The following is a 24,689-nucleotide window of genomic DNA, read 5'->3' as shown; positions in this document are numbered from 1 at the left end:
GCATGTCTTTTTTCAGTTTTTTCCCCCAGTTGCCCCAATTCTCTTCTGCACTTTCCAGATGGTATTGCATCATTTTTGACAAGATCCTCAACACCACTGACTAAAATGCAGCATAAACCACATCAAAGCTTCCGCCACGTGTTACAAATGGCTGTAGTCACTGTTGCACGTTTCTCCTGACCTCTTCTGTATATATTCAGAATTTGAAGCATTCAATACAACTTTATTTAGGCACTGTATACTGTTAAGACAATACAAAAGTAATTCGTCACTCCATCAGATCTGTTGCCACTGATATTTCAGTCCAGTTCTTTTGTTATTACCTCAGATTGTTCTGTTTTCCTTCTGTAAGAATGGCCTCCTGACAGCCACTCTTCCATTAAGAACATTTTTGAGGCTTTAAAAAAACAAAAACAAATTCCTACTTCTTTAGGTCATGACTTTCAGATATTGTTCATCTGCAGATATGTTTTGATTCAGAGATCCTTCACTTGTCCAGCTGGCTAAAAGCTCTTTGAGAATCACATTGTTGGTGCAAATAATTATTTTGTCTTCCAAATTGTGTTCATGGATGGACTAAAAGAAATGCAACAGATGGATGGTGTGCCTAAAGATACTATTTAAAAGCTTAGCTTTGCTAAGCTGTCTGTTAATGTAGACATATCACTGGTTCATCCCTTGAATTGTACCTTTTTATGCTTAAATGATCAATAGGTCAGTGTGAAGTAGCTTAAAAAATTAAAATCTAAAGTCAATTCTTTATACACTTGACTATTTTAAAGTATAATACTGTAAATTAAGATGTTTGTTTTATCCCCCCCCAACCCAGCTGAGTGACTGGCCTGCAGATAATCCTCCTTATGCATGTCCTTACATTCATGGCAAAGAAAAGAAGGGAAGATAGACACAATATCAAACTGACACACTAGGAAAACTATTATTTATTGTTTTTGTTGTCGTTTAAAAAAAAGAAAAAGAAAAAAAAAAGAGAAAAAGCTTACACTCATTGAGTACAGCAGATAAAATCTCCAAAAGTCATTTTGAAACAGCCGTATTTGGAGTACAGAGTATCAGATTTTGTGTGTGTGATTTTTTTCCTTTACAATTCTACATTTGAATCAACGTCAAACTGACATTTTTATAAATTATGTAAAAACCTGTTTAACACGAGGGGGGAAAAAAACCAAAAACACAAAAGAGCTGTATGGGACATTTAAAAAAAAACAAGAAGTACAGAAATAACATGATGTGAATTTCATGTTACCCTCTTTATTATTGTACACAATATACAAACTGGTTCTTTGTATCATTTTACTCACATCTACCGTCTTACTCGGGTTAAAAGGTGGAGATAAATAAATAAAAGTATCTACGTATCTCAAAAGGATATGAGGTAAGTGAGCATGGAAAGCATGTTAACTCCAATAAAACAAGCAAAAAGCAAAAGCCCGACACTGTACAAAAAAGTAGACATTTTCAAGCATAAGATTATTGAATCTATGACCAGATGCAACCAAGAGATCATTTCATACAGTAACCACATTTCTAATTAGGATAATAACACTGTGATTACGGCAGCATGTTGCGCCCATATCAAATAATAATAATAATAATAATAAACAAAAAACAAACAACAAAACAAAAAACGGATACAAATTCACCAAGAAAAAAAAAAAGTTTCCGCTGGTTTACCGTTGTTTGAAATGGAAAAATAATGAGGTGATCTTTAAGTTTAGATGAGTAGAACTAACAAGACTTGAGGTGGAATTTTTACAAAACGAAAAAAAACTAAAAAAGCCAATCAGGCCAAAAAAAAAAAGAAGAAGAAGAATATGGGTTCACAACAGATGGAGTTGCAGATGTCTCGCAGATAAAAGCACAGCTTCTCCAGTTCCGCTGCAGCACGTGGATCGAAGAGGAAGAGAACAAACCATGAGACACGGAGCAACGGTTAAAGCCACTTACAAAGAAACTGTATGTGTCTTACCTTCACTAATTAGTGCACATTATCTGTGCTTGTCAGAGGATTTATGAGTACGACTGTTAAGGAAACGGTGAAATGCTCAAAGATGAAACAGCTGCTCATAAAAATGTAGTGACGAGAAAAGTCTTTAAAGGTTGTTAAATGAGTGCGTGGCAGTGCTGAGAAAGTCCTCTAAATAATACACCGACAAAAGAAACCCACAACTAACTGCAAGTGTGTGTAAGCCTGCCTGATATGAGGTGTATAAGCAAAGGGACTGGCACACTGGCTCTTTGAAATGTCCATCTAGAAATATGAAGTTGAAGTCACATGATCAGTTTAGACTGGCGCACTGGGCCAGAGGGGAAATAAGCCGACCACTAAATGTTCAAATAAGATGAATCAAACAGTTCAATGCAGAGGTTAAGAGCGCCAGTTAAAAACAAGCCAGCGGGGCTTGGTTGTAAGCGTAAATGTGGCATCTGCTGCAATCCTTATTGGATCTGAGTGTTTGTACGGACACATAATATACTAAAATGAATGTAATTATCCCATAATAGAAAACAAATTCAGTGCCGCGAACAGCTATAAGTATCTTTGAAACGCTACTTAACTTGATAAAAACTGTATTTGGCTAAATCAGTTAACTCCATCTACACTGGTCGGGATTTACAGTCTGAAATAAAGACGGCAATTTACGAAGAGTTCATTAAAATCACCTTCACACTGAAATGTCGCTTTATATTTAAGGATATTGCTTTTTCTCTTCCTTTCCTCCACTGCTGTCCCTCTTCTCTTTCTTTTCAGACTTCTCTTTGTCATGTCTGGACTCCTGCAGCACAAAAAGAAACAGAAAAAAAAAGTACATAATGACAATAAAGTCCTTTAGTCGACGGCTCAGGAGAGTGCGCGACAGCGACTGAGTCTGACCTTCTTGCCGCCAGAGGACGTCCGCTCGGGTTTCACAGAGTCGGCCTTCTCTTTACTGGATGATTTGGATCTTTTGCTCTTCTCTTTCTCGGCCGACAGCGGGGAGTCACAGGAAGGACTTGTGCTCTTGCTGTTTTTGGAGGCATCTAAGAACAAAATGTTGGCTTATATTAATTTTTATTTTATGTTGTCCTTGTTTGGCTGAGAGCTCCTTCAGATTTAAAAAAAAAAATAAAGACAAAAAACAAACGCTTACTGGTCCCATTCTCATCCTTTCTGCGTTTGGCTTCTTGGCTCGTCTCACGGTCGTTGACAGTGTGGTCCTGATAGACAAATGACATGATTTAATAATAACTAATATTTCAACTATGTCCTTGTTGCTACTGCCTCTCCCTCTAATATGAAAACTAAATCTGAAAAAAATCCATTTCACATAGTTGATGAGGCGGTTAGACACTGACTCTCTTTCGCTCTTTCCGCTCTTCTTTCTTCTCTTTGGATCGGCCTTGTGTGTTCTCTGAGTCTTTCTTCTCCATCTCCCTCTCTCTGCTCTTGGACCGGGCAACTGAATTGAAGTTCATGTGGTGCTGGAAGAACAATTACATATGAATAGAACAAAACAACTCAAACAGACAGCAGTGCCTTTATGTTAAGTGTTAGTATAACTTTAAACATAATACAGCACTGCAGGGGGGAATATGCCAACAATGGTGGTAAAACAAGTAGAAAAGTATTTACTATTGTACTTTTCCTAATCACTCTACATTGATGACATACTTCCAAATACTGACTGGTATTCAGTCATGTGACACGTGACTACTAACTGTTCAACAAAGAGTTCACAGTGGCTCAGAGTGGGCTGAGATCTGCATTTAGACTAAGGTGGAGTTGTTTGTCATTATGAGAACAACAACGAAAGAGTCCAAAGGAGAAAAACCATCTGTCAACTCATTTAAAGTCAAGTTAGTTTGTGATTTGTTTGTTGCAGTATGACTGACACTCAGTCTGATAGTTCTATTACATAACCCGAAAGGTATGTTTGACACAACATGCAAGGGATTCGCTTTCAGTGAGAGCTATGAAATATACTTTTCAGAGCAGTTTGAAAAGTCTTACACCGTCTTTCAATACAGGAGTTACAGCACAAATGTTGATAAAGGGCTTATGAATCTAGATACATAGGCATGCGAACACATCTTATAGTCTTAAGTCAAAGGCTGACATTATAAACATAATATAGGCATCACTGGTGGCCTGCGGCCAACAATGACGTGGATGAGGCAAGTTGATTGGCTAGCAGCTGACCAGGTTTCCACTGGTGGATTAACTTGTGAAGCAAACTGGCTGAAATGTACCATCACTATTAAGTAGTTTTTTCTCATTAACATGTCAATAAAAGTCCTTCATAAAAATGTTTGAATAATTTAAATATGAAGAACCCAAAGGTAGCTGCAGTGCCTTTCTAGCAGTGATGCCTGGAGCATGCTGGGGTGAGCCTACAGGGCAGAGCATATCCCACTACATTTAGTTCAGTTATCATTTTTCCACTAATATAGATTTATAATATGAAACAGAAATCCCCTAATAAATTAGTTATAATACATTAGGCTATCAAAGTAATGAAATTACCTTCATTTGAAGTTGGAGGGTAGTCTAATCTACTGGCTCAGAGGCAGAGTAGGAAAAAATGTTATCCTGAACCCATTATAATGAATAACTATTAATTAATAAAACAATCTGCGTTGATTAAGTTTTAAGATTCACAGATTCTTTATATTTATGATTAAAAATATAAACCTGTTACAATCAGCTGGAAATGAAGGGACACTTGAGTTTATATCTACTTTGTCTTGATAAAATATTGCTGTCCAACAAGAAATATGGCCCTATAACAGCACATAGTACTCAGTAACTGATGGTTTTCATTATAAAAGTGTACTGTGTAATGCTACATATACTAGTTATAAATTTTTAAGGACACAGCCAGCTGGGACTTCATGTTATTGTCTGGTATTTAATTTGCCCTTGCTGACATAAAAAGAGGTGAACAAGGTGAAGATACTTCAACAAAACCTGAACATAGCAGCATTACGGTTTGGTATTTATGGCTTTTTCATGTTTTTTGTTTTTTTAAGGTCTGCAATGACTTTACTTATTATTTAGGCAATGAAGCTAATGATTCTAGCAATTGACTAGAACCATCTTTTAAAAAAAAAATACCTTAAAGTTGCTGCTAAAAATCATGAAAATGAATACAAGTCATGTCTAATTCACCTAAATGCAGTCTTTAGCTGATGCAGTCTAGTGTAAGCTACATGCACACTTCTTCCAAGTGGCAGGTGTAGTTTAGCAGGAAAACATTTTCTACATGAAACTGCACATTACAGCTTTGGCAGTTCACACGAGCGACTATTTTTATTTTATTTTTTAAAGTGTGCGAAAAAAAGACCGAATCACATGATATCAAACACTTTTTCATGTGAAAAGCTGAAGACGTTTTTGACTTGTGAACAAAAAGCTAGGAATAGAAGAGTTAATTCAAACCTTGGATGTGGACTCCTTGGGTTCGATGCTATTGTCCTGTAGGGATGAATGGAGATGACAGATGAGCTGGGAGGGGGTGGGGGATTGGGAGGAGGTTGTCAGACAGCAGCAGAGAGTTGGAAAAAGGGGTTGGGGAGGTGGGGAGTTGGGGCTGGCCGGACCAACAGCACACTTCTCCCTTGACCTCTGACCTTCAAGGACTAAGGCTTTGACAAGGTTATAACATAGAGGAGAAGTCATCATCTGGAATTGCAATATTTAAAATAGAAAAACCCTGAGCATATATGAAATAACTGCTAGTCTTAATACTACAGACATGTCTGACCTAAAATAGAAGTCCTACACCACAGCTGGTTTTCAATACATCTAAAGTGCAAGTGCTGAAAGTAATGTATGTGTGCGTGTGTGTGTGTGTGTGTGCGCGTGTGTTTGTATATAAATATATAAGACAAATCACTCAATTTCTTATGTGCTTGATTGCATCCCTACATAGGTAACTGTTGCTGTCACTTACAGTTCAGGAATGGAAAAGACACATGGAGCCTATTTCTCTGGTGGAAGGGTAAATTAAAGACCTATCACAAGCTTCCAGTGGTTTGGGCAACGCTCCAGACGATTCAGGCTTCGCCCACTCTCTCCCTCACTGCCTCTCTCTTTGCAGGGGTGGGCTTATTTTCTTCTGTATTTTTGGTAGATTGAAAACTGCAACATTCACATTCTCCGTTGATCTCAGATGCTGGTGGCTCTGGTTTTCGACTCATTGCTTGCCAGGAGGTAGTACAACTGAAGATCCCATTGGCTGGTAAGTCGTAGGGATAGCACTGAAGGGGGGGAGAGGGGACTTGGCAGGACTGACTGGACTTGCATCTCGTGACGTGCAGACTCCGTGAAGGACGTTTCAACAAGCGGAGATGGAAGAGGGACTCAGCTGCAGCAGAGGCACTCCTACAGCAGGAAAGATGCTGGACACCATCCATCTTTGTGCTGCATCCGGGGGACGTTGCGGGGTTAGCGAAATATTTCACATCACAAAAAACAGGAACTCTTCACAGCTCAGAAAAAAGGAGGGGGGAAAAACTCTTGGGCATCATTTCAAGTAGTAAAACACTGCTCCGGGTATGGGGGGGAAAAAAATTGCCTATGGAGCGCTCTTTATTTGGCAAGCCTTTTTTTTTTTCTTCAGGTGAGTATTATTCTCAAAAACAAAAAAAACCAAAAAACTCCACATGGAATATAGAAATGCTTAAAAATTTTCTTTCTTCCCAAGGCACACTGATTGCTTTCATTAATATGAAAATAGGTAAATATTTCAATATGAAAATACTCAATATACACAATATTTTCTTGGCTAAGTCCTTGAGGAGATCTCTCCCAATTCTGCAAAATATCATGCGTATGTCCATGGAATGCTTTCCAACTCCCATGGCTATGGTTGGGATTTCCGTGTGCGACAATTCTCCTTTGTTGATCTTCTGGGCTGCTGGAATGTGCAACGGCAGGGAACGCTCCGGCAGATAGAGAAGAAACTGGCACAGCCTTCCTCAAGCCATACTAACCTTAACAGACGAGGAGTGGGACGGGGAAGCGTGACTGTCGAGCTTTCGTCTTTTGTGATCTGTGAGAGACAAGCCGAGCGACACTGGTGTTAATTTGTGCATTAGTGCCATCCATTTAATGTCTTACAAACATGCTACAAAAGGTAAGAAAATGCTGAATCTAAATATTTAATTTTACTTAAGTGAATTCATGTGATTTACAAATGTAAAGCATGTCAGCATCCAAGTGGACAAACTGTCGCAGAAGTAGAAGAATAAATGAGATGAAGTGTACGGACCTCGTAAGAGGCCTGACAGAGAAGTCAAAATGTTACGGCACACTTTCATGAGCAGTCTAACACCACTGGAACGGCTTCTTACCCCTCTCAGATTCAGCCGACTCAGATCTGGGACCTGGTGACTTGAGGGACCCGGCCACAGCACTCCTGTCTCCTTTCTCCTTGCTCTTGGCCTCCTTGACAGCATCACGCTCCCTGGACGGTTCCATGGGCTCCCCGTTCCCGGCTTTGACCTTGTCGTCTTTTCCACCCTTCTCCTCTGGCTTCACTTTCTCCCTGTCTGCCTTCGGGGTCTTCTCCTTACCCTCTCGCACCACCCGCTCCTCTTTCCCTGCCCTCTCATCTCTCTGCTTTTCCCGACGGTTCTCCGCCTTTGCCTCTGGTGTGCTGCCAGGTGTCTTTTCTTTTTTCTCTTTTTTCTCCTTCCCACTCTTCTCTTTGTCGTCCCGTTCTTTAACGGCTTTGGTGCTGCGGAGACATTTTTCCTTTTCAAAACCATTTCATTGAAAATGCTTCACAGAGAAATCTTCTGAATCCAACACTCAATTATATTTTATTTATACATTGCTGTATCACAAAACAAACTGCACACACTTTCAGCAGCCGATGAAACTGGTGGATTTTTTAAAGCTTTGTTTTATTCTCCTACCTGTTGAGAGCACCGTTGCCATTGCTGGTGGTCACTTTGGCTGCTGCACTGTTGGCTTTGTTCACTGGCTTTGTGGTCCCCTGAGATTTATCCTTGGCCCGATCTGCCCAAAAAAATAAATAAATAAATAGTCGGACAGGGTTTATTAAAATTACAGGCTTTCATATTGGAACTGAAGCACTGAGTGTTTATGCTGCATCATTGTGGGAAAATAGTAATATAGACATACACAACAAAGAATTTAGTGTTTGTCAGATTAGAGAGAAAGGTGGTAGGTGTCACACTTTAAAATCCTTCACTCACCACCATCCTCTGAAGTCCCCTCCTCGGTCTTGCTTGTGTTAGTGGCAGGCTTGCCTGTGCTGCCGGGGCCGTTCTGTTGACTGGCAGGTGTGGCGCTGCGTGCTGGCTGCTCTTTGTGATGAAACTCATTCTCAGGGACCATGTGCACCTTCTGGCTTTTCAAGCGACCTGAATAACTGTAAGACGCATAAAGGGTTTGCAACAGCAGAGACAAAACTTCTAAAAGAACTTCTCAGTGTCACGCAGTGCAAGAATTAAACTTTTAGAAAGGGGTAAATATCAGGTAAAATAAGCCCCATTGTATATGTCTAATCATAGATTGCACACACACACACACACGTATGTGCTGATCAATATCCAATACCAAACACAATTCTTTCCTATACACAGTGAAAACGTTCACGGAACAACATTCACTGCATATAGGATTTTTACTCAAATGTTTATAGAAATCCAGGTTCTGTCCTGTCTGCATACTTAAAACAATGGACTTGCTTTGTAGCTTTAATGGGTCAGTGGCATTAGGTTCTTCCAATTAAAAGTCACCTTACCACCTATTAAAAGGCTCAATTATCAACACTTAACAACTATCTCCACTCTAGGGCTAAAAATCAAGTGCACCAACCCATATTTTAACATAATCATCTCAGCTACAGATACAAGCTTCCACTCCTACATGTCTGATAAGAGTTCATAACCCCACTTCACACGATAGATGTTAACTATAAGCTCCACATAGAGCTGATCAGCACACAATGTTACCCCATTGCTAAGGCATAGAGGTCTGGTCGCTTATCCTTCTCTTCAAGGCAGATCTTGTGGACACGGCACTCTAGTGCTTGGCCCAGGTTCAGGACCTTCGGGTAGCAGGGCAGGATCTTGGTAAGTACTATTAAAATGTTCCTGATGTGGGTGTAATCTCCTGTTTCCAAGCAGTGAACGGATGCCTGGTTGGGGGAGAAAGAAAGGGTGAGATCATGGTTAAACACACACCATTAAGAGCAATGCTTAAAATCATTTGGACTGAATATAATAGAAGAGTAATGGTGAACAGACAACTCACTTTAGTCAGCATGTAATGCCATTTATGAACCACATGGCGGAAGTTTTCATAATCTAGCTGATCTGCTTTGTTTCCTCCATCAAAGCCTGTGGCTCTGAAGATGGTGAGGAAGCCGGGATAATTGGCACACTCCTACGACCGCACAAAAACAAGAAAGATTCACATCCAGCTCAACACGCAGCAGAAATTTTTCCAGGTACACAGAACATGTAGACATGGACACCTTCTCATAGATGGCACGGTCGCTGTGCCAGCGGGTCACCGTCTCCAACATGCAGCAGAGGAAGCGTCCATAGCGGTGAGACTCATTCTCCGTACAACTGGCCACAGTATAAATGATAGCAGAGAACACCTGCCAAGGGAACAGTGGACAGATTTTACTTAACGACTGAGGCAGCATGATCTATACATTATAATGTGCATGTATATTATTGGAAAATAAGGGGCAGTGCCCACACAAATTATGGTAAGTGTTCAAGCTTTTATGCTAATCATCATTCAGCTGAACCTTCTTAGTATATCACTTCAACCTAACATGATTCACTTGAATGGTTGAAGAACCACTCAATGATAAAGACTTTTTATTTTAATGGATTATTTTTACTCCTTCTCTTCTGCAGAGCGGGATGAATTAGAGCCTAGTTTATTAATCACATTATGAATATTTATTATTTTTCTTTCTAAAGCACTTTGGCTTTAAGAAGCTCTAAAAGTGGAGGTTAAATATTGTTGTCATGCGCAACCTCTTACCCGGTCGTAGCACAGTAGGGTGCAGAAGTTGGGAGTCTTCTGCTGATGGACAAGCTCAACGAATCGGGCACAGTACACCGCGTCGATGGATGAGAAGATGCAGCGAGGGAACAGGCAGAGCTGCAGGAACTTTGTTATGGTCTCATTTTTTGTGGATTCTGTCAGTAAGCATTTAGATTTGTGTTGGAAAAACAATGGACATTATATCTTCTCTCATGAATGATCCCATTACATCAGCTTTATTCCCCATTATTACATTAACTGACAGCCATGCAGCTGCTGGATGTTTGCTTAGTGAGAAATGCTTGTAAATAATGCAGCAGAATTTATATTTATAGCTTTCTCTTTGGGTCAAAAGAAAATTGATGCACTACTTTCTTTTCTTATTTAGAAAGACTGTGCACAAGCTGACTAAGATACATCAATACCACCAAACATTAAATCACTTACTGGCCAATAACCAGTTGTCTTTCTCCAGTTTGAGGCGGTGTAGAACTCTTTGGACATGCTCCAGCTGCTTCTTCTCCTCCTCCTGTAGTTTTTCCTGCAGTGCAGTGCAGCGTTCCTTCTCCTTCTTTTTCTTATTCAAGGGCTACATTGGAAATAAATCAAACAAAAAACAGTTAAATAAATACACCCAATTACTGATCACAATCATTTTACAAGTACTTCACACAGATATTATCTTAGTCCTTAGACTTTAGAAATTACACTGATTAAAATCAAAAACATCATTTCTGTAATAAATCTGCAATCTGCTGTCCAGCAACAACTCTCAAAAAGCTACTCACTATCTCAGGGTTCTCCTCAATTTGCTTGATCTGCGCCTTGAGCTTATTGACCTCACGCTCGTAGGCAGCATGTGGCACGGCCAAGTCGTACATGGTGAGGGACCAGAAGGTGGCGTAGAACTGAGGGCGGAGATCATCCCAGACCCTGGCTGGATGGAGCGATACCACAGCTTCATGCACCGGTGTCATCACCTGTTCGCAGGCCGCCACATACTTGTGCACCTTCTGCTGCTGCCGATTACCTTTTTCTGCCTTCTTCAACTCATCATACTTAGACTGCATGAAGAGAGCATGAAGTTAAAGGACCCTGAATTTTTTCAAGTTAATAAACAATATCCATTTTAAGCAATTCAAGCAAAAAACTAAACTAAACTTGTGAAGAGACAGATATACCATAAAGTCTTAAAACTTCAAACTTAAACAACAAAGTTACTTTTTAAAATATTTCCATTTTATTCATAAGACTCGAGTTCAGTCAGTTTTCAAACCCACTTTTTGAAATCTTTGTTTCAATGAGGGAAATCAAGTCCATAAGGACTGAGACAATTCAAAGGCAGTATGTTGAAAAAAATTAGAGTGATCTACTCACCAGTATCTGATGGGCATACATTGGCCTAGACAAGAAGAATGCAGCGTCATGTGGAGTGTGGAACTGGTTACAAAGGATGTCAATAGAGGGAACCCGCTTGATGTAGTCCTCCGTGCTGAGGTTGGAGGCCAGAAAACCACCAAACTGCACTAGTGTGTCATGACACTGCAGGAAGTAAATTATTAATTATATATAGGAACAAATGAAACATAGTCTCTTAAGTTTTTGTTGTTAGATGTGTTTCAATTTAGTTGTCAAATGCAAGGTCAGTCAACTGTTTAATTTTACTGTGAGAGGGTGAGTACCTGGTCATACAGATGTCCAACAAGTTTAAGATGTTTCTCTCCACCCTCCAAGAAAACCACGCCGTTTCGTTGCTGGGCCATGAGTAAACACAGCGGTAGTGCTAGTTCGTGATCCAGAAGCACCTCCTTCAGACGCTGAGACGACTTTTTAGTGTTTCTGATCTGGCCGAAGTATCCACCCTGCAAAGAGAATCAGACTCATGATCCGTGCACCTGCGCTGAGATTAAAACAACGGGCTCAAGAAATCTTACAGCTCTTTCTAACGAGACTGCATTAGTCTCATACCTCGGCTTTGAGTTGCTCGCCTCCCGTCATGGCTTCTAACTGTTCCGAGGTCATCTCATCGGTGATCTCAATGCCAGCCATTTTCTGCACCACTTCTTTCAAGATCAACAGGTCAAAACTGCAGTAAAAAGAGTGAAGTTCCTCATATGTTTAAATAAGAAACATATAAAGCAAAGTAGACAATGACCGCCAAAAACAACCACATGCTCATCTCCTTAAAGACATTTTATGATATTTTTAAAAGTGGGATTAATTAAATCTTTTCTGATTTCTCGGTACTGATATTACAAGTTGTACAGCAAGTATGTATCTTTTATTATTTGAAATGATTATTAAAAAATATTTTATCAGGCAAAGTAATATGAAAGAAAAAAAATCCAATGGTCCTTGGACTCGCAAGTTAGTAATTCTATGCCGTCTCTGCTAAACAGTTTGTATCCACTCACCTTTTCCCTGCTTTTAGTTGATTGGTGACATATTGAAGGAGGCCAGCCAGCTCAATCGGGTACTTTCTGAACACAGCTCCACACAGACTTGCCAGGCCTTGGCGTATCAGAAGAACAGGTGTTTGTTAGATATTCATTAAAATATCAAACAATTTCTTTTCTTTTTCATGCAAATGAAACCGTGAAGCCACTCACTCTGAAGCCACGAGGAGATGGTAGTGTCATCGTGCTTCATCTTTTCCTTCTCAGGATTGGCCAGAGCCTCAATTATGCAATCTGAAGACAGAGTTAAAAGGAACAACACAGACGGACAACTCCCTCACAACTCAGAAACGCACACACACTTGTTAACAAACTGAAAAAAGGACAAAAAAAAGAGAAAAAAAAAGTGTAGGATACAGGCCAAGACATCGTAGTTGAGGGATGTGAGGTATTTCAGGGAGTCGACCACGGGGCTGATGAGGTTGTCGTACCATTGTATCTGAGACAGGATCTGCCATAAAACAACGAAGGAGGAGGATGAAAAATGACATTACACCACACCTTATAGCATTTGTCACATATAAAAAAAAAAATAAAAAAAAACTGTGTCTGAACACACTGAAACAGATGAGATGCTCATTTGAGCAGTCTTATATTGTGAGGTGCACTGATTTGTTAAAATCAGTCTCCCAGATGCAGAACAAAATGTCCTACTGATGTGTATGAACAAATTTCATTCAAAACATTTTGCTTTTTTCCATGCAAACATTTCCTGCCATTTAGTTTTTGCCAAGTGACTATAAATTTGATTAATGGATGTAGAATTTGCAAGCAGGACGCTAGACATGAGCAATTCCTCGAAACCATGTAATCGGAAACCAAGCCTGCTGTAGGACACAGAGAGAAATCTTACTGGCAACTGTATGGAATAGAAAAGAAAAAAAAAAAAAGGTGCCACATGTCTAGAGAAGTATTTCTTTACGGCCATAAAAATGCAGGATTGGTTGCTCTTTGTAGTTTGTGGACACACACAGTAAAATAAAATAATTGCAATAAAAGGGACTTACATAATCAAAGAGGATGGTGGGATTACTATGGCTCAGTTTTCCAATCTGCCTTCCAGATTGTTTCACGTTCTCTTTGGTCAACCGCCTGAAGAGTGGAGCAAAAAAGGAAAAGAAAGGGAGGACAGGGGAGAGAAAAGACTTAATAACACAAGATGACACAAAGAGCACTGTGAGCAAAAACTGTCACTTCTATAAGTTTCAAAGCAGTTGGAAAATGTTCTTACGGTTGTCATCTTAAAATAAGAGAACTGTTACTATTTTTTTCCCCAGTAGCAGGACAGTGTTAGGATAATTACTTGCCCAGCATCAAAAGTAAGTCCCCCTTTTGCTACAACATCCTCATGTTTAACTGTGCTTAAAACAAAGCTTCACTTGAAGTGGTTAACTAAAAACCAAACAAATCTCTGCATATTTCTATTAAATGTCCAACTTGAATAATAATACTATTACTACTAATAATAACAACATTTTTTTTTACACACACACACACACACACACACACACACACACACACACACACACACACACACACACACACACACACACACACACACACACAGTAAACTTTCATTTGCTCCTGCTCGTTTAGTGTCATGCAACGATAACAGTGATTAATATTCAACTATTATCCAAAATTTGTTCCTGAGTTTAGTAATGTACCACACATCATTGAAAGGTAATATGAAATTGACAGATTTCAGACAAAAGATTGATCAACACTTGAAGATTCAACAATATTAGATGTTGAAAAGATGATCCAAAGGCACAGAAAAACATTTTACTTACTTCATGATGTATTTGGCCCTATCCACGGTCTGAGCTTTGACTTTAACCAATAATGGATGGCTGGAATATGTCTCATTCTTCCATTGCCCATATAACCGATACCTTAGAGAACACATAATGAGAAAGCAAAGGTAAAAACTTAAAAACACCTGTAAGAATGGCAGTGTATGACATATTAAGAATCTACAATTTCACATCTATAAGAACTCAGACTAGAGCAGGGCGATATGACCAAAAATATTTATCACAATATACATTTGAAAATCTGCGATAACGATATAACTGACGATATAATTGACACTAGACAAAATACTTTACAACTCCACAACTTTATTAGTGCAAAAAACCCATCAATGTATTTTTACTGAAACAAGCAGCTGTTTTTTTAATCTGCATTAAAGTTATATAAAAATTAACAGTGCGAATGCAAATTCCTTGCTGACAGTTTAACCAAAAGGCATTTCCAGTGGAAATTGGCTGACATATCCTCAGCATAACCATGTATAATATCCACAAAACTTAAGAAGAGGTTATACACACATAATACAGTAATATTATGTTGAAGCACAGTACGTATCACTCCGCGAGGCGCCTGCCTCCGATAGCCGTAATGCTCCGACAATCCATCAAGCGCTGCGGCTTCGTAGCTTAGCAAGGTCGTACTAAAACATTTGACAGATTTTTGAGCGCCGTGTACCACATAAAATCGTTTCGAGGTCAGTAAACACAACCAGAATTCATACATAAGGCACACGGGATTATAAGGGGCACTGTCGATTTTCAGAAAAATCAAAGGATTGATTTTAAGTGTGCCGTATTTTCCAAACAACACGGTAATAACGACGGCCCGCTAGCATGCTCTACCAAAAATAGTGCTTTGTTGTGTATCTGACGGACGAAAGCCAAACCAGTTCCACACCACTGAAGCTGCAGCATTTTTACAAATCAATTCAGGTTCATCCATTTCATTCAATAATCCGCTTTCGCCCTTCTCATTCTGCGTCGCCGCCATGCTTTTTCCGCCATGTGCGTATGAAAACAAAGGCACTGCGCATGCACGTTTTACCCATATTCTATCGCAATATTTTCTTATCGTTGCCCAACATTATATCGGTATTACCGTTAAAGGTATGATATGGCCCAGCCCTAACTCAGACCACGCTTTCAAGGGAGTTAAGTTCATTAAACTTGCAGTTCAGAGCAGTTTAGGAATTTTCTTATGCATCTTATTTGCTCTTGTCAAGACAGCAACGTGAATGTCTAATTTGTATCACATGCTTCACAAAATTAAACCAATAATTAACCGTGTCATTTTTGAAATAATAACACTAACAAAAAATGTTTTAAATGCATCTGCACATTAGTACTATGACAACCCCACTGGCAAATGAGCTACAGTACCTGCCCATTTGTAGTATACAGGAAATAATTTCTTTTGACATTGTCAAGACAGATCAGTATGCAGAAACTTTCCCTGTATTTCAAAGTGCAACTATCATACGTAATCTACAAGTTTGTATTATCATCTGACAAAGTGACATGTACAACCAGAAGTAAAACAAATCCTCTGGGAATATGGAGCATCAGTGCCTATCAGCGCTGTGTGAAAATGTCCCATCAAAGGCTCTAAAAATAAAATTCTTGCACTGCTTAGAGGAATAGAAAAGTATATTGCACATAGAGCCACGGATCTCACTTTGCATAACCAAGCATTGTTTTAAGAACTGAGTGTGACTGTGTGTGGTAGTTGTTCTTTGGCAGCTGGTATACACCATCCTTGAGCGACGCCTGAGGGTTTACGAACCAACAATTACACAGCACCACATGCGGTGAGTGATACTATGGTGCAGCAAATGAGTGTGAGTCTGTGCGTGTCCTTACCTATGCTGGTAGGGAAAGAGTTTGAAGAGACCCCACAGCTCCTCAGACATGCAAGCATTGCACTCCATCAGAGAGAGTGACGGGAGTAGCACCTGGTCTGCAATACTCAGGAAACAGCTCAACAGTGTGTCCTACAATGAAGATACCATTAACATGAATAAGCTTCTCAAAGTTACATAAACTAAAAATTAACCCATTAAATATAGATAAATAAATAAATCAGTGTTTCTATAAGTAACAACCATGTGACTTTATGCTCACCATTTTGTCTTTCACCTCAGGTCTGTTATCACTTTGGTACTGAGACAAAACAAAACAAAACAAGAAAAACACAGAATAGCAGTCACAATTAGATGAAGGCTGCATTGCAGATGTGGAAAACAAATAGAGGGTGGTTTGTGGTGTACCTCTTTCATGAATGCCTTGCCAAGACGCACAATCTTGGCAAAGAGGATAGGGTCATGGGAGAGGTGAGGGCCCAGGTAGCAGAGCATGCTGAATGTGTCCTTCCTTAGGTCCTCAAAGCTCTCTGCAGGCTGAGGGGCCCGCTTGCTCCTTAGTGGGTGCATTACACATCCTCTTGCCCCTTTAGGAACACCAGCCCTAAAAAAAATACAGAGGAGCATATCAAAGTTTGTGTTTAATTTCATATTTTTTCCCAAATCAGTTCTCCATGTCCCATGTCCCAGTGGGCTTGTACACATAAAACTGAGAAAAATTCAAACCAGCTGTAAAATAAGATGTACTTGTGCATTCTTTTGGCTCTGACTACACATGGTGTGCAGTAAATGAAACATGAAATCAGCACCTTCTGTAAAGAGGCTCCACAGTCAGGTGCACAAGCTGGCAGAGTGCCAGCGCGATGGCCTTGTGAGAAGTGGCATAGAAGGAAGGCATCTGGTCCATAATACTCTGGGCATGGTGCCAGTCTCCGATCCTGAGCAGCGCTTCCAACAGACCAAGCTTCTGGTTATCAGGTGGCTGTGAGCACAAAAAAATAAGAGCAACTAAGTGTCTGTCTATTGTTAAATATGCCAACGTCCAGTAACATTCACTAATGTAATTAAAGCAGACGCAAGAACTAAGCACAGCTGCTGTCACAAAACAAACTGACAAAGAGGCTGCACTAAGATGTTAGTGCCTTCAGTTGCACACCATACTTCTTGCCTCTTTATTTGCTGGCATCAATTGTTCTCTAGCCTACACCGTCACATAGGGCTGCTCGATTATGGCAAAAATGATAATCACGATTATTTTCACTGAAATTGAGATCTTGATTATTTGACGATATTTATTTAACAATAACAATGTATTGAATAATGACTTTAAAGATTGTCAAAAAATAATATAAAATAGTGTGCAAATACTGATAACAGTGCAAATGTTTGCAATATAAAAAATAAATGAAAAATGTAAACATCTATGTTAAGTGAACTTTGCAGTGTTGCTCTGTGGTGCAGCTATGACACTGTAGCAAAGTTTACACACTATGTCTACGACTCCGCGAACCCATAATGTTTCCACACCACTGAAGTATTTTTTACCTCTCTTTTCAACCAACAGCAGTCACTCTCCTCTCCAAATAACTTCTGCTTAGCTTTCCGAGCTTCCCTCGGGTCCTCTTAATTGTTGTGACACGTGTTCAAAATGCAGAGAGGTGCGCTCGATTTGCCACACAGAGCAGCGTGAGAGTAAAGCACGAGGGAGGGGCTAATAATCGGCTCAGTCATTTTTAATGATTGTTGAAAGCCCAGATCGTAATCGAGATTAAAATTCGATTAATTGAGCAGCCCTACCGTCACACACTGAATCAATGCTTTTGTTTGGAGAAAGTCAGAATTTTATATTTTAGAAATCAAAAAATAAGAACATTCGTTTGGAAACTGATATTTTGACATCTCTTTTATTTTATCCATAGCTATCAAACCTTGTTAGTACAGTAAAGTTCCAAATTTTTTTCTACTAAGGAACCCTTTAATGATTAAAAAAAGCAATTTATACAATAAAATTAGATTTTTTATGTTATTCTCTTAGCAAAGTTACTCTATTTCAATCCAGTGAACTACAACGAAGCTTAAAACTGAGTATGATAAAACGCTTTAACTGAAAAAAAGAACAACTCAACTTAAAACTAAAATAATAATAATGTGAACTTTAAGAACTACTAAAATAAAAACATTTTTGCAATGTTCTGAACTTCAGTGTTCTGTAAGACACTGTCTGCATCATAATAACAAAAACACTCAAAATAATAAAAACCAAACTTAAAAAGGAACAGTTTAAACAATAAAAAAAACGAAACTAAAATCTCAAAACTCACTCTGGAAAGTAAATGAAGTAAAACCAAGTAAAATACACAACTACAGTAATTCTGCTCCAAGTAGACAGTTCTGCTACAGTTCCTTTTTGTATTGCATCACTTCCATCCATCCTGAACAGACCTGCATGCAACCGTAATAAGAAAAAAAAAACCTTCATCACCTTGTCATTTTTCTCCTCTTCCTTCTCTTTGTCCTTTTCTTTGTCCTCACTTTTCTCAGAGGGCAACACAACCATGACCAGCTTGCGAGCTATCTGCTTTGCCTCTGAGATGTCTCGTTTGTGCTCCTCTATGATGGCGGCATCTAGTGGCATAAGCTGGGAAAGCACGAAAACAAAACAAAAATTCAGTCTAGAGGCGATGCTTTGTCCACAAGAGTCACAATTAACATATTTGAACTAACAGTAAATTTAGGCATATATGATCCATAAGCCTAGATTTAGTTGATGTTATAACTAATGTAGTAATTAGCTGGATTTGCAGGTCTCTTCCTTACATGTACGTAAAGATCTTCCAGCTCTATCAGGTTATAGTGAAGGAGAGCAGCAGCAATATGGTAAAGTGACTTTGGGGTTTCCTCATTGGGCTCCTGAAAAAGAACATAAATCAACAAAGAAAACAGAAGTGATAAATATGATTCAGAGATTACAATTATAGGAGACATTTTAAAACACAGGTAATAACTTTGAGGTCATTTACTATACTGCTAGACACAGTCTGGCTTCTTTTATTTTTATGATGTTCTTACCTGGTAGAATTTGAACTTAAAGCCCAGGATGTGGCAAAGGGTGAGAGGCTCACACATGTAAGACTTGATGAGGGACAGGAAGAACTCATCTTGGTCAGATCGACTCTCATACACCTCCAGAATTATGTCCAATACTCGGTTGGGGTCTAGGTTGAAACATCCTGCAGGCAAAATAATCAGGAAAACTAAGCAGCCAAAAAGGAGAACTTAAAACAGCTAGTCCACAAATTCTGCTGCTATAATGCAAGGTTAACACAGAACAGGAGAGCCACCGGACCTCCTTGCGGTAGGGGACAAGGATACAGGTTTTTATTTTTAGGTCACCCCTCTGTATCTGAACTGCCTTGTAATACTATTCCTTTGATCTCAGACTGATGAAATCCAATATTGTTAATTTATCATACACTAAAGTAACCACACATTCAATTTAAAATCATCACTATCCTGATGCATAATATGTGGTAGAGACACTGAAGAACATTAATAAAAAGTACTGAGTTTATAAAGTCTGGTTAACAAAACTGATGCTGAAAACAAAGAGCCACGACACTGAATAATGGCAAGAAAGTGTGATTTTTCAAAGCATTTTACAGTGAAGCAGACCTTAGATCATTTGGATTTAAAATGTAATTACTTTATCATTTAATCCTATTAGACAACAGGAAAACATAATCTCTCCAGCCATGGCTATCAGTGACAGAGAGAGAGATAAAAACACCCTTAAGAAGTGTGTAAACGATAACAGAAGCACCATGTGTGAAGCAGTGACAATGAAAAAGCAGTTTGTTACCTATGAGGGATTTGATGCTCTCCAGAACAATATGGCTGGTAATATTCCCCGACAGGTCTTGGCCTAGCTCAGTGATTAGTTTGGCGTAGCCCTCGTTCTCCTCTCTTAGCAGGTTAAACTTTTGCTGTTTGTAACTGAAAAGAAAAAAAAGAAATGTTACACAAATCTTGAAAGGACTTATGAAGCACCTTATCTATGCCTACATCTTTATCACATTTCTATACTTACAATAGTTTAGTCTTGATTTTAACAATTTTCTGATTGAACTGATGGGCTTGTTTTATAAGTCCAAGGGACTCGAGAGTTTCTGGATCCAGCCTCTCTTTCAGAATGGCTTCAGGGACACAAAACTGGGGGGGGAAGCAAATTTTTAAAAAAGAGGCAAGTAATTAGTTCATTTTCGTACGTTATTAGAGACACGACAGTCAGTAAGGCCTCTATAAATTTAAATAGAAAGTGGCATACAATTTGTTCTATCAGCTGATAAGAAAGTAATACTTACCAAACATGCTCCGACCAGCTGTGTGTAATGGTCACGTTTGTTTTTTTCTTCCAGTGCACTAGTCTCTAAATCTGTGAAAGTAAACAAACATTAAAAACAAACAATAAAAACATATCAAATCAGATAATGTCGTCATAGTACTAAAACAAACAATCAAACAAATAAACAAACTCAAAACCAGAAAAGTTACCTAGTATACTGAACACATCTGCTAAAACTGATGGCATGTCTTCTCGGAGTTCCTGAAAACAAACCAAAACAAAAGATAAGTAAAAATGTTTAAGGCTTGGCAAAATCTATTGTTACGAGGTACAAAGAAGCTCTAACAACACAACTCCTGTGAGTGGGTAGATTTTGTTTCTTTAGTATCTGTAATTTACCATCATATCTTTAAACAGACGTATAATTACACAGAAATACTGAACACATTATGTGCCAAAATAAAACGATAGTGTTTATACACCTGACATACAGAACTTTATACATAAAAACAAAATTTGAGATGTATTGCTATTGGGCTAATAATGTTAAACCATGAGGTGGTAATAAGAACCCCCCCCCCCCCAAAAAAAAAAAGAAAAACACACAAAACAACAAGCTAAAAACACATGTACCATCATGTCCCCAAGGACGCTGGTGACAAGATCCAACTTGAGGTTCCCCTGTACAACTTGCCAGCAGAGCTCATATAAGGCAGTCTGTATGTCTGTAGGGGTAACAGATAAAAGCACAAGCCAAGTTTTACGTAATACTAAAATAAAAAAAGTAACTGAGAAATAATTCATAACATAAACTAAAACATCAAAGATTAGTGTAAGTGATTCAATGCAGTTGAATAAACAAGGAAAGTATTTCCTTTACTGTCACAACGTGATAGTAAAATTTGTCCTTTTGGACATAAAATCACTTGATTACAGTGTTATCTGAAATTTTGTGACATGTGTCAGCACACACACCAAACAGAAATCTCCACATGGGCTGCTTAGTTCCCTTCTACCTTCCAGCCATTGTTACACGTGGATAGTACCGTGTTTCATTGATTTAATTTTTTTAAATCTACTTATTATTTAAATTTAAATAATTTTAAACCTTTTGCATTCATTTTGGAAACTATGAGAATTCCCAAGGTGGACGTGTGTACATGAGGAGCAAGCTAAAATACAGTGACAGATGCATACAAGAAGAGTATTAAAGGAACGAGGGTCACACTCAACTCACCTTTAATTTCACTTCCATGATCTGCTTTCTCTGTAAGGTCTTTGCAGAGTTGTACACTATGAAGTAATGAGAGAATTCTTTTTTAGATTAAACTAGGATACATAAACATGATGATGAAAACCCTTATAAAGCTCAATGAACGAACCAGGAGGCATGAAAACTTATTTAAATCCGTTTGTTCAGTGCCAACAATTTCTACATAACATTATTCTTGTAATATCCCGTTCACTTCCTCCAAGTTATATTTCTAAACCACATAACACTATACCTTTATTTACACCTTAATCCAGTCTTAACATTACACCACAAAAAGCTTTAGGTTTATCCTAATTATCAATGTAGTAGCTCAAGAAATATTATATTACCTACATTGTCACTACACGAGTATTTATGCTGAAACTGCTGTGTTTGTATATAACAATAGCACTGGCTCTTATGTTTGCTGGATTGATTACTGACTGAATCTTTGGGCGGGACAACCCTTACCTTCTCTGTTGCCAAACGCTCGCACAGATTTATAGTTAGTATTTACTGAGTGCCATGTTTCTCCCTCTTAAATTGACTGTGATAACTTAGCTGGTGGATTGAAAGACTTAACGGTTCACCCAGTTGACAGCTTGACTGGTCTTAAAATATCAGAAGTAGTGATGACAAAGGCAGACTAATAGAGCACGTTCTGCCAGGCACATCCCATTTATTAAAAGGTACAATTACACACACTGGAGCACACTAGCTCCTTTCCTCTGTAAGAAACGCAGCACAGTCCATCAGCTTAACTGTTAGTGATAACAGCTTGTCAGGTGCTAAACACACTGTGAACAAGAAATGCAAATGCTACAAAAAGTCAGAGTTACAGCAAACGGACACCTTGGATTGCCAGAGCCTGTAAGGTCAAATGTGCAAAGCTGCTATTTGTATAATGAGGCTGACACAACATTTTCACCACTGTAAGCTAAACCCTGGTCTCTGGGACTGGTTAATTGCAACTCACCTGGCATAACTAAATAATATTTTTTTTAAAAAAGTAGATCCAGATGTCCACAATGTTTTATATCAATGAATTATATGGCTTAAAAATATTGGTTACGTAATAACAATGTGATACTTATCAACATGAAAACCACATTTTCATTTGCTGCCTGTCATTACAGAGGATGGCATCTCACTGTGCTGCCAAATCACACTTTCACTGCAATGTACTCAGCTTTGCTATAACGGGTAATTTGCCTTGATGGAAATACTTTAATAGTTACCCCGTAGTTGCAACTGTTTGGCACAATTTCCAGTTAAAGTACTATCAGTTATTGACACAAGATAGTGGAACGAGAGTTTGAGTTGGTGCATCCCACTGCAGGCCTTTCTTAAATATGCAAGGCCTACAGCACATAATCGTAGCTAGTACTGTGGATGAGCCTATTGTGTCTCAGCTCACAGGCGATGGCAGTACTCAACATTAATGCGTGAAATTATTATTCACGCAACGTTTTTCTTGTATTTTTTGTTCTGAAGAAACTAATTTTAAGATAACAGTCGCCGTACATCAAGGTGTTGGGAGAGGCTTTTACAGTACTGCTTAAATTATTAAGTTTAACATGTAATGTTAGTGATAAAGTTTACTCTGATAATCGAGATGTCTTTATACAGTACCAAGCGCACAGATGTGCATCGATGAATAACCTTGGCTATGTCCACAGTCTCTATGCAAACCTTACAGCGACTATCCTACACCAATATCTAGGTGAAATTAACGCCAGCTAAGAAAAGTATGACGTTAGCTGTAGCTAGGTTAACATTATGATTAAAATATTCATCTCCTAAAATATATATCGTCAAATGATACGTTTTGTTAAACTGAATCAAAAAGCGTCATCTTTATTCTTCCAGGCTTACCCGACTAAACATTAAAGCATACGAAAAGGAATTCAACAAAACAATTACTGTAGCTAACGTTACGGCTAATCTGCTAAAGCGTTTTGTCAATGTCCGTTGTTTTCCCTCCACACGATTATTTAGTGTTAAGGTTTATAACAGGCTGCCCAAGGGGTTTTCTCGCCAGCTAATACTCGGTTGTCTGCTCGAAGTTGATAACTGCTAATTCCTTGAACTTTGGAAGTACATTTATTCCACTTTACTAGATAGTGCGTTATCGAAGCAACAGAAGAGTATGCTATGTGTATGCTAGCTCGCTTAGCGTTAACAGCCATAGTGTTTACACATTGACGGCGAATCAAATGGGAGCGTAAAGCTAGCCTTACTGCTAGCAGACAGCATTAGCTTCCACGGTGACGTTCAAAGCCATTGACGTCTTCTTTTCACAAGTCTAACAAATTAACTGTATTCAGTACTCAGGAACTAAATTACATGTATTGTTTTTTTTAAGTAAGTGACACTTGTAAGCCACTTTAAATTTTAGCTGCTTGGCTCAAGCTAACACACCTAAAGACCGGCCTTATATTTGAACGCTAGCTACGTCATTCTCGATAGTTTTTATTCGTAAACAACGGGTAAAAAGATGCAAAATTCAACACTGCCTTGAAATTCAGATGCACTCACAACTCATGTTTTCCTGTTTTTTCCCAGTTTTTGATCCATTCACTAGGAAGGGTAAGTGTCGCCATCTTCCATGCACACAGCCCGGATGTCTAGTTTATCATCATGGCACACACAGGGTCAAATGTGGTGGTTAGCCGCCGCTGCTAGATCACTGGTGCATTGTGGGACATCGACAGCTGTGCGTCCGAGGTTTTCGCACGGAGTGGTGGTGATGGTCGTGTAGTCTTGGAATAAGTTTGATTCTCCACGTTGTACTATTTAACTTGTTTAGTTAAATAAAATCCCGTGACACTTGAACAACCCAATTTAAATCTACCAGTAACATTTTCTCTAAGAACTACCTAAACAACAAATTGCAGGACAGCTGCGATTTCCATAATCCTCCGGTG

General features: G+C 38.9%; 1 protein-coding gene across 3 annotated transcripts; it reads right to left on the bottom strand.

Moving 5' to 3' along the window:
* Nucleotides 1–959: 959 nt before the first annotated feature.
* Nucleotides 960–24,456, bottom strand: thoc2 (THO complex 2). 3 transcript variants are annotated; one of them, XM_080866519.1, is made up of 39 exons: nt 24,301–24,456; nt 21,748–21,803; nt 21,144–21,235; nt 20,720–20,771; nt 20,530–20,600; nt 20,256–20,377; nt 20,028–20,161; nt 19,238–19,398; nt 18,986–19,078; nt 18,651–18,806; nt 16,978–17,150; nt 16,577–16,772; nt 16,431–16,469; nt 16,170–16,300; nt 14,289–14,390; nt 13,503–13,587; nt 12,853–12,946; nt 12,649–12,729; nt 12,454–12,550; nt 12,008–12,125; nt 11,722–11,901; nt 11,417–11,581; nt 10,828–11,103; nt 10,487–10,628; nt 10,037–10,194; nt 9,510–9,638; nt 9,287–9,418; nt 8,986–9,170; nt 8,224–8,399; nt 7,921–8,023; nt 7,354–7,739; nt 6,994–7,052; nt 5,438–5,473; nt 3,355–3,480; nt 3,150–3,216; nt 2,894–3,039; nt 2,719–2,795; nt 1,988–2,034; nt 960–1,896 (listed from the first exon to the last, which is right to left on the bottom strand). In XM_080866519.1, exons 1-38 carry the CDS (start codon nt 24,363–24,365, stop codon nt 2,007–2,009), a joined length of 4,689 nt encoding a protein of 1,562 aa, XP_080722645.1. In that variant the 5' UTR covers nt 24,366–24,456; the 3' UTR covers nt 960–1,896; nt 1,988–2,006. The 3 variants fall into 3 exon arrangements, 1 of the variants encoding a protein (XP_080722645.1); XR_013969850.1 differs by lacking the exons at nt 960–1,896; nt 1,988–2,034; nt 2,719–2,795; ... (1 more) ...; nt 3,150–3,216; nt 3,355–3,480 and having other exon boundaries at nt 5,952–7,052; XR_013969851.1 differs by lacking the exons at nt 960–1,896; nt 1,988–2,034; nt 2,719–2,795; ... (2 more) ...; nt 3,355–3,480; nt 5,438–5,473 and adding an exon at nt 5,558–5,643 and having other exon boundaries at nt 5,952–7,052.
* Between the last annotated feature and the right edge of the window lie 233 nt (nt 24,457–24,689).

The sequence above is a fragment of the Rhamphochromis sp. 'chilingali' genome (assembly GCF_963969265.1).
Source record: "Rhamphochromis sp. 'chilingali' genome assembly, chromosome: 19".
Classification (NCBI taxonomy): domain Eukaryota; kingdom Metazoa; phylum Chordata; class Actinopteri; order Cichliformes; family Cichlidae; genus Rhamphochromis; species Rhamphochromis sp. 'chilingali'.
This window is presented reverse-complemented; position numbering and strand designations above follow the sequence as displayed.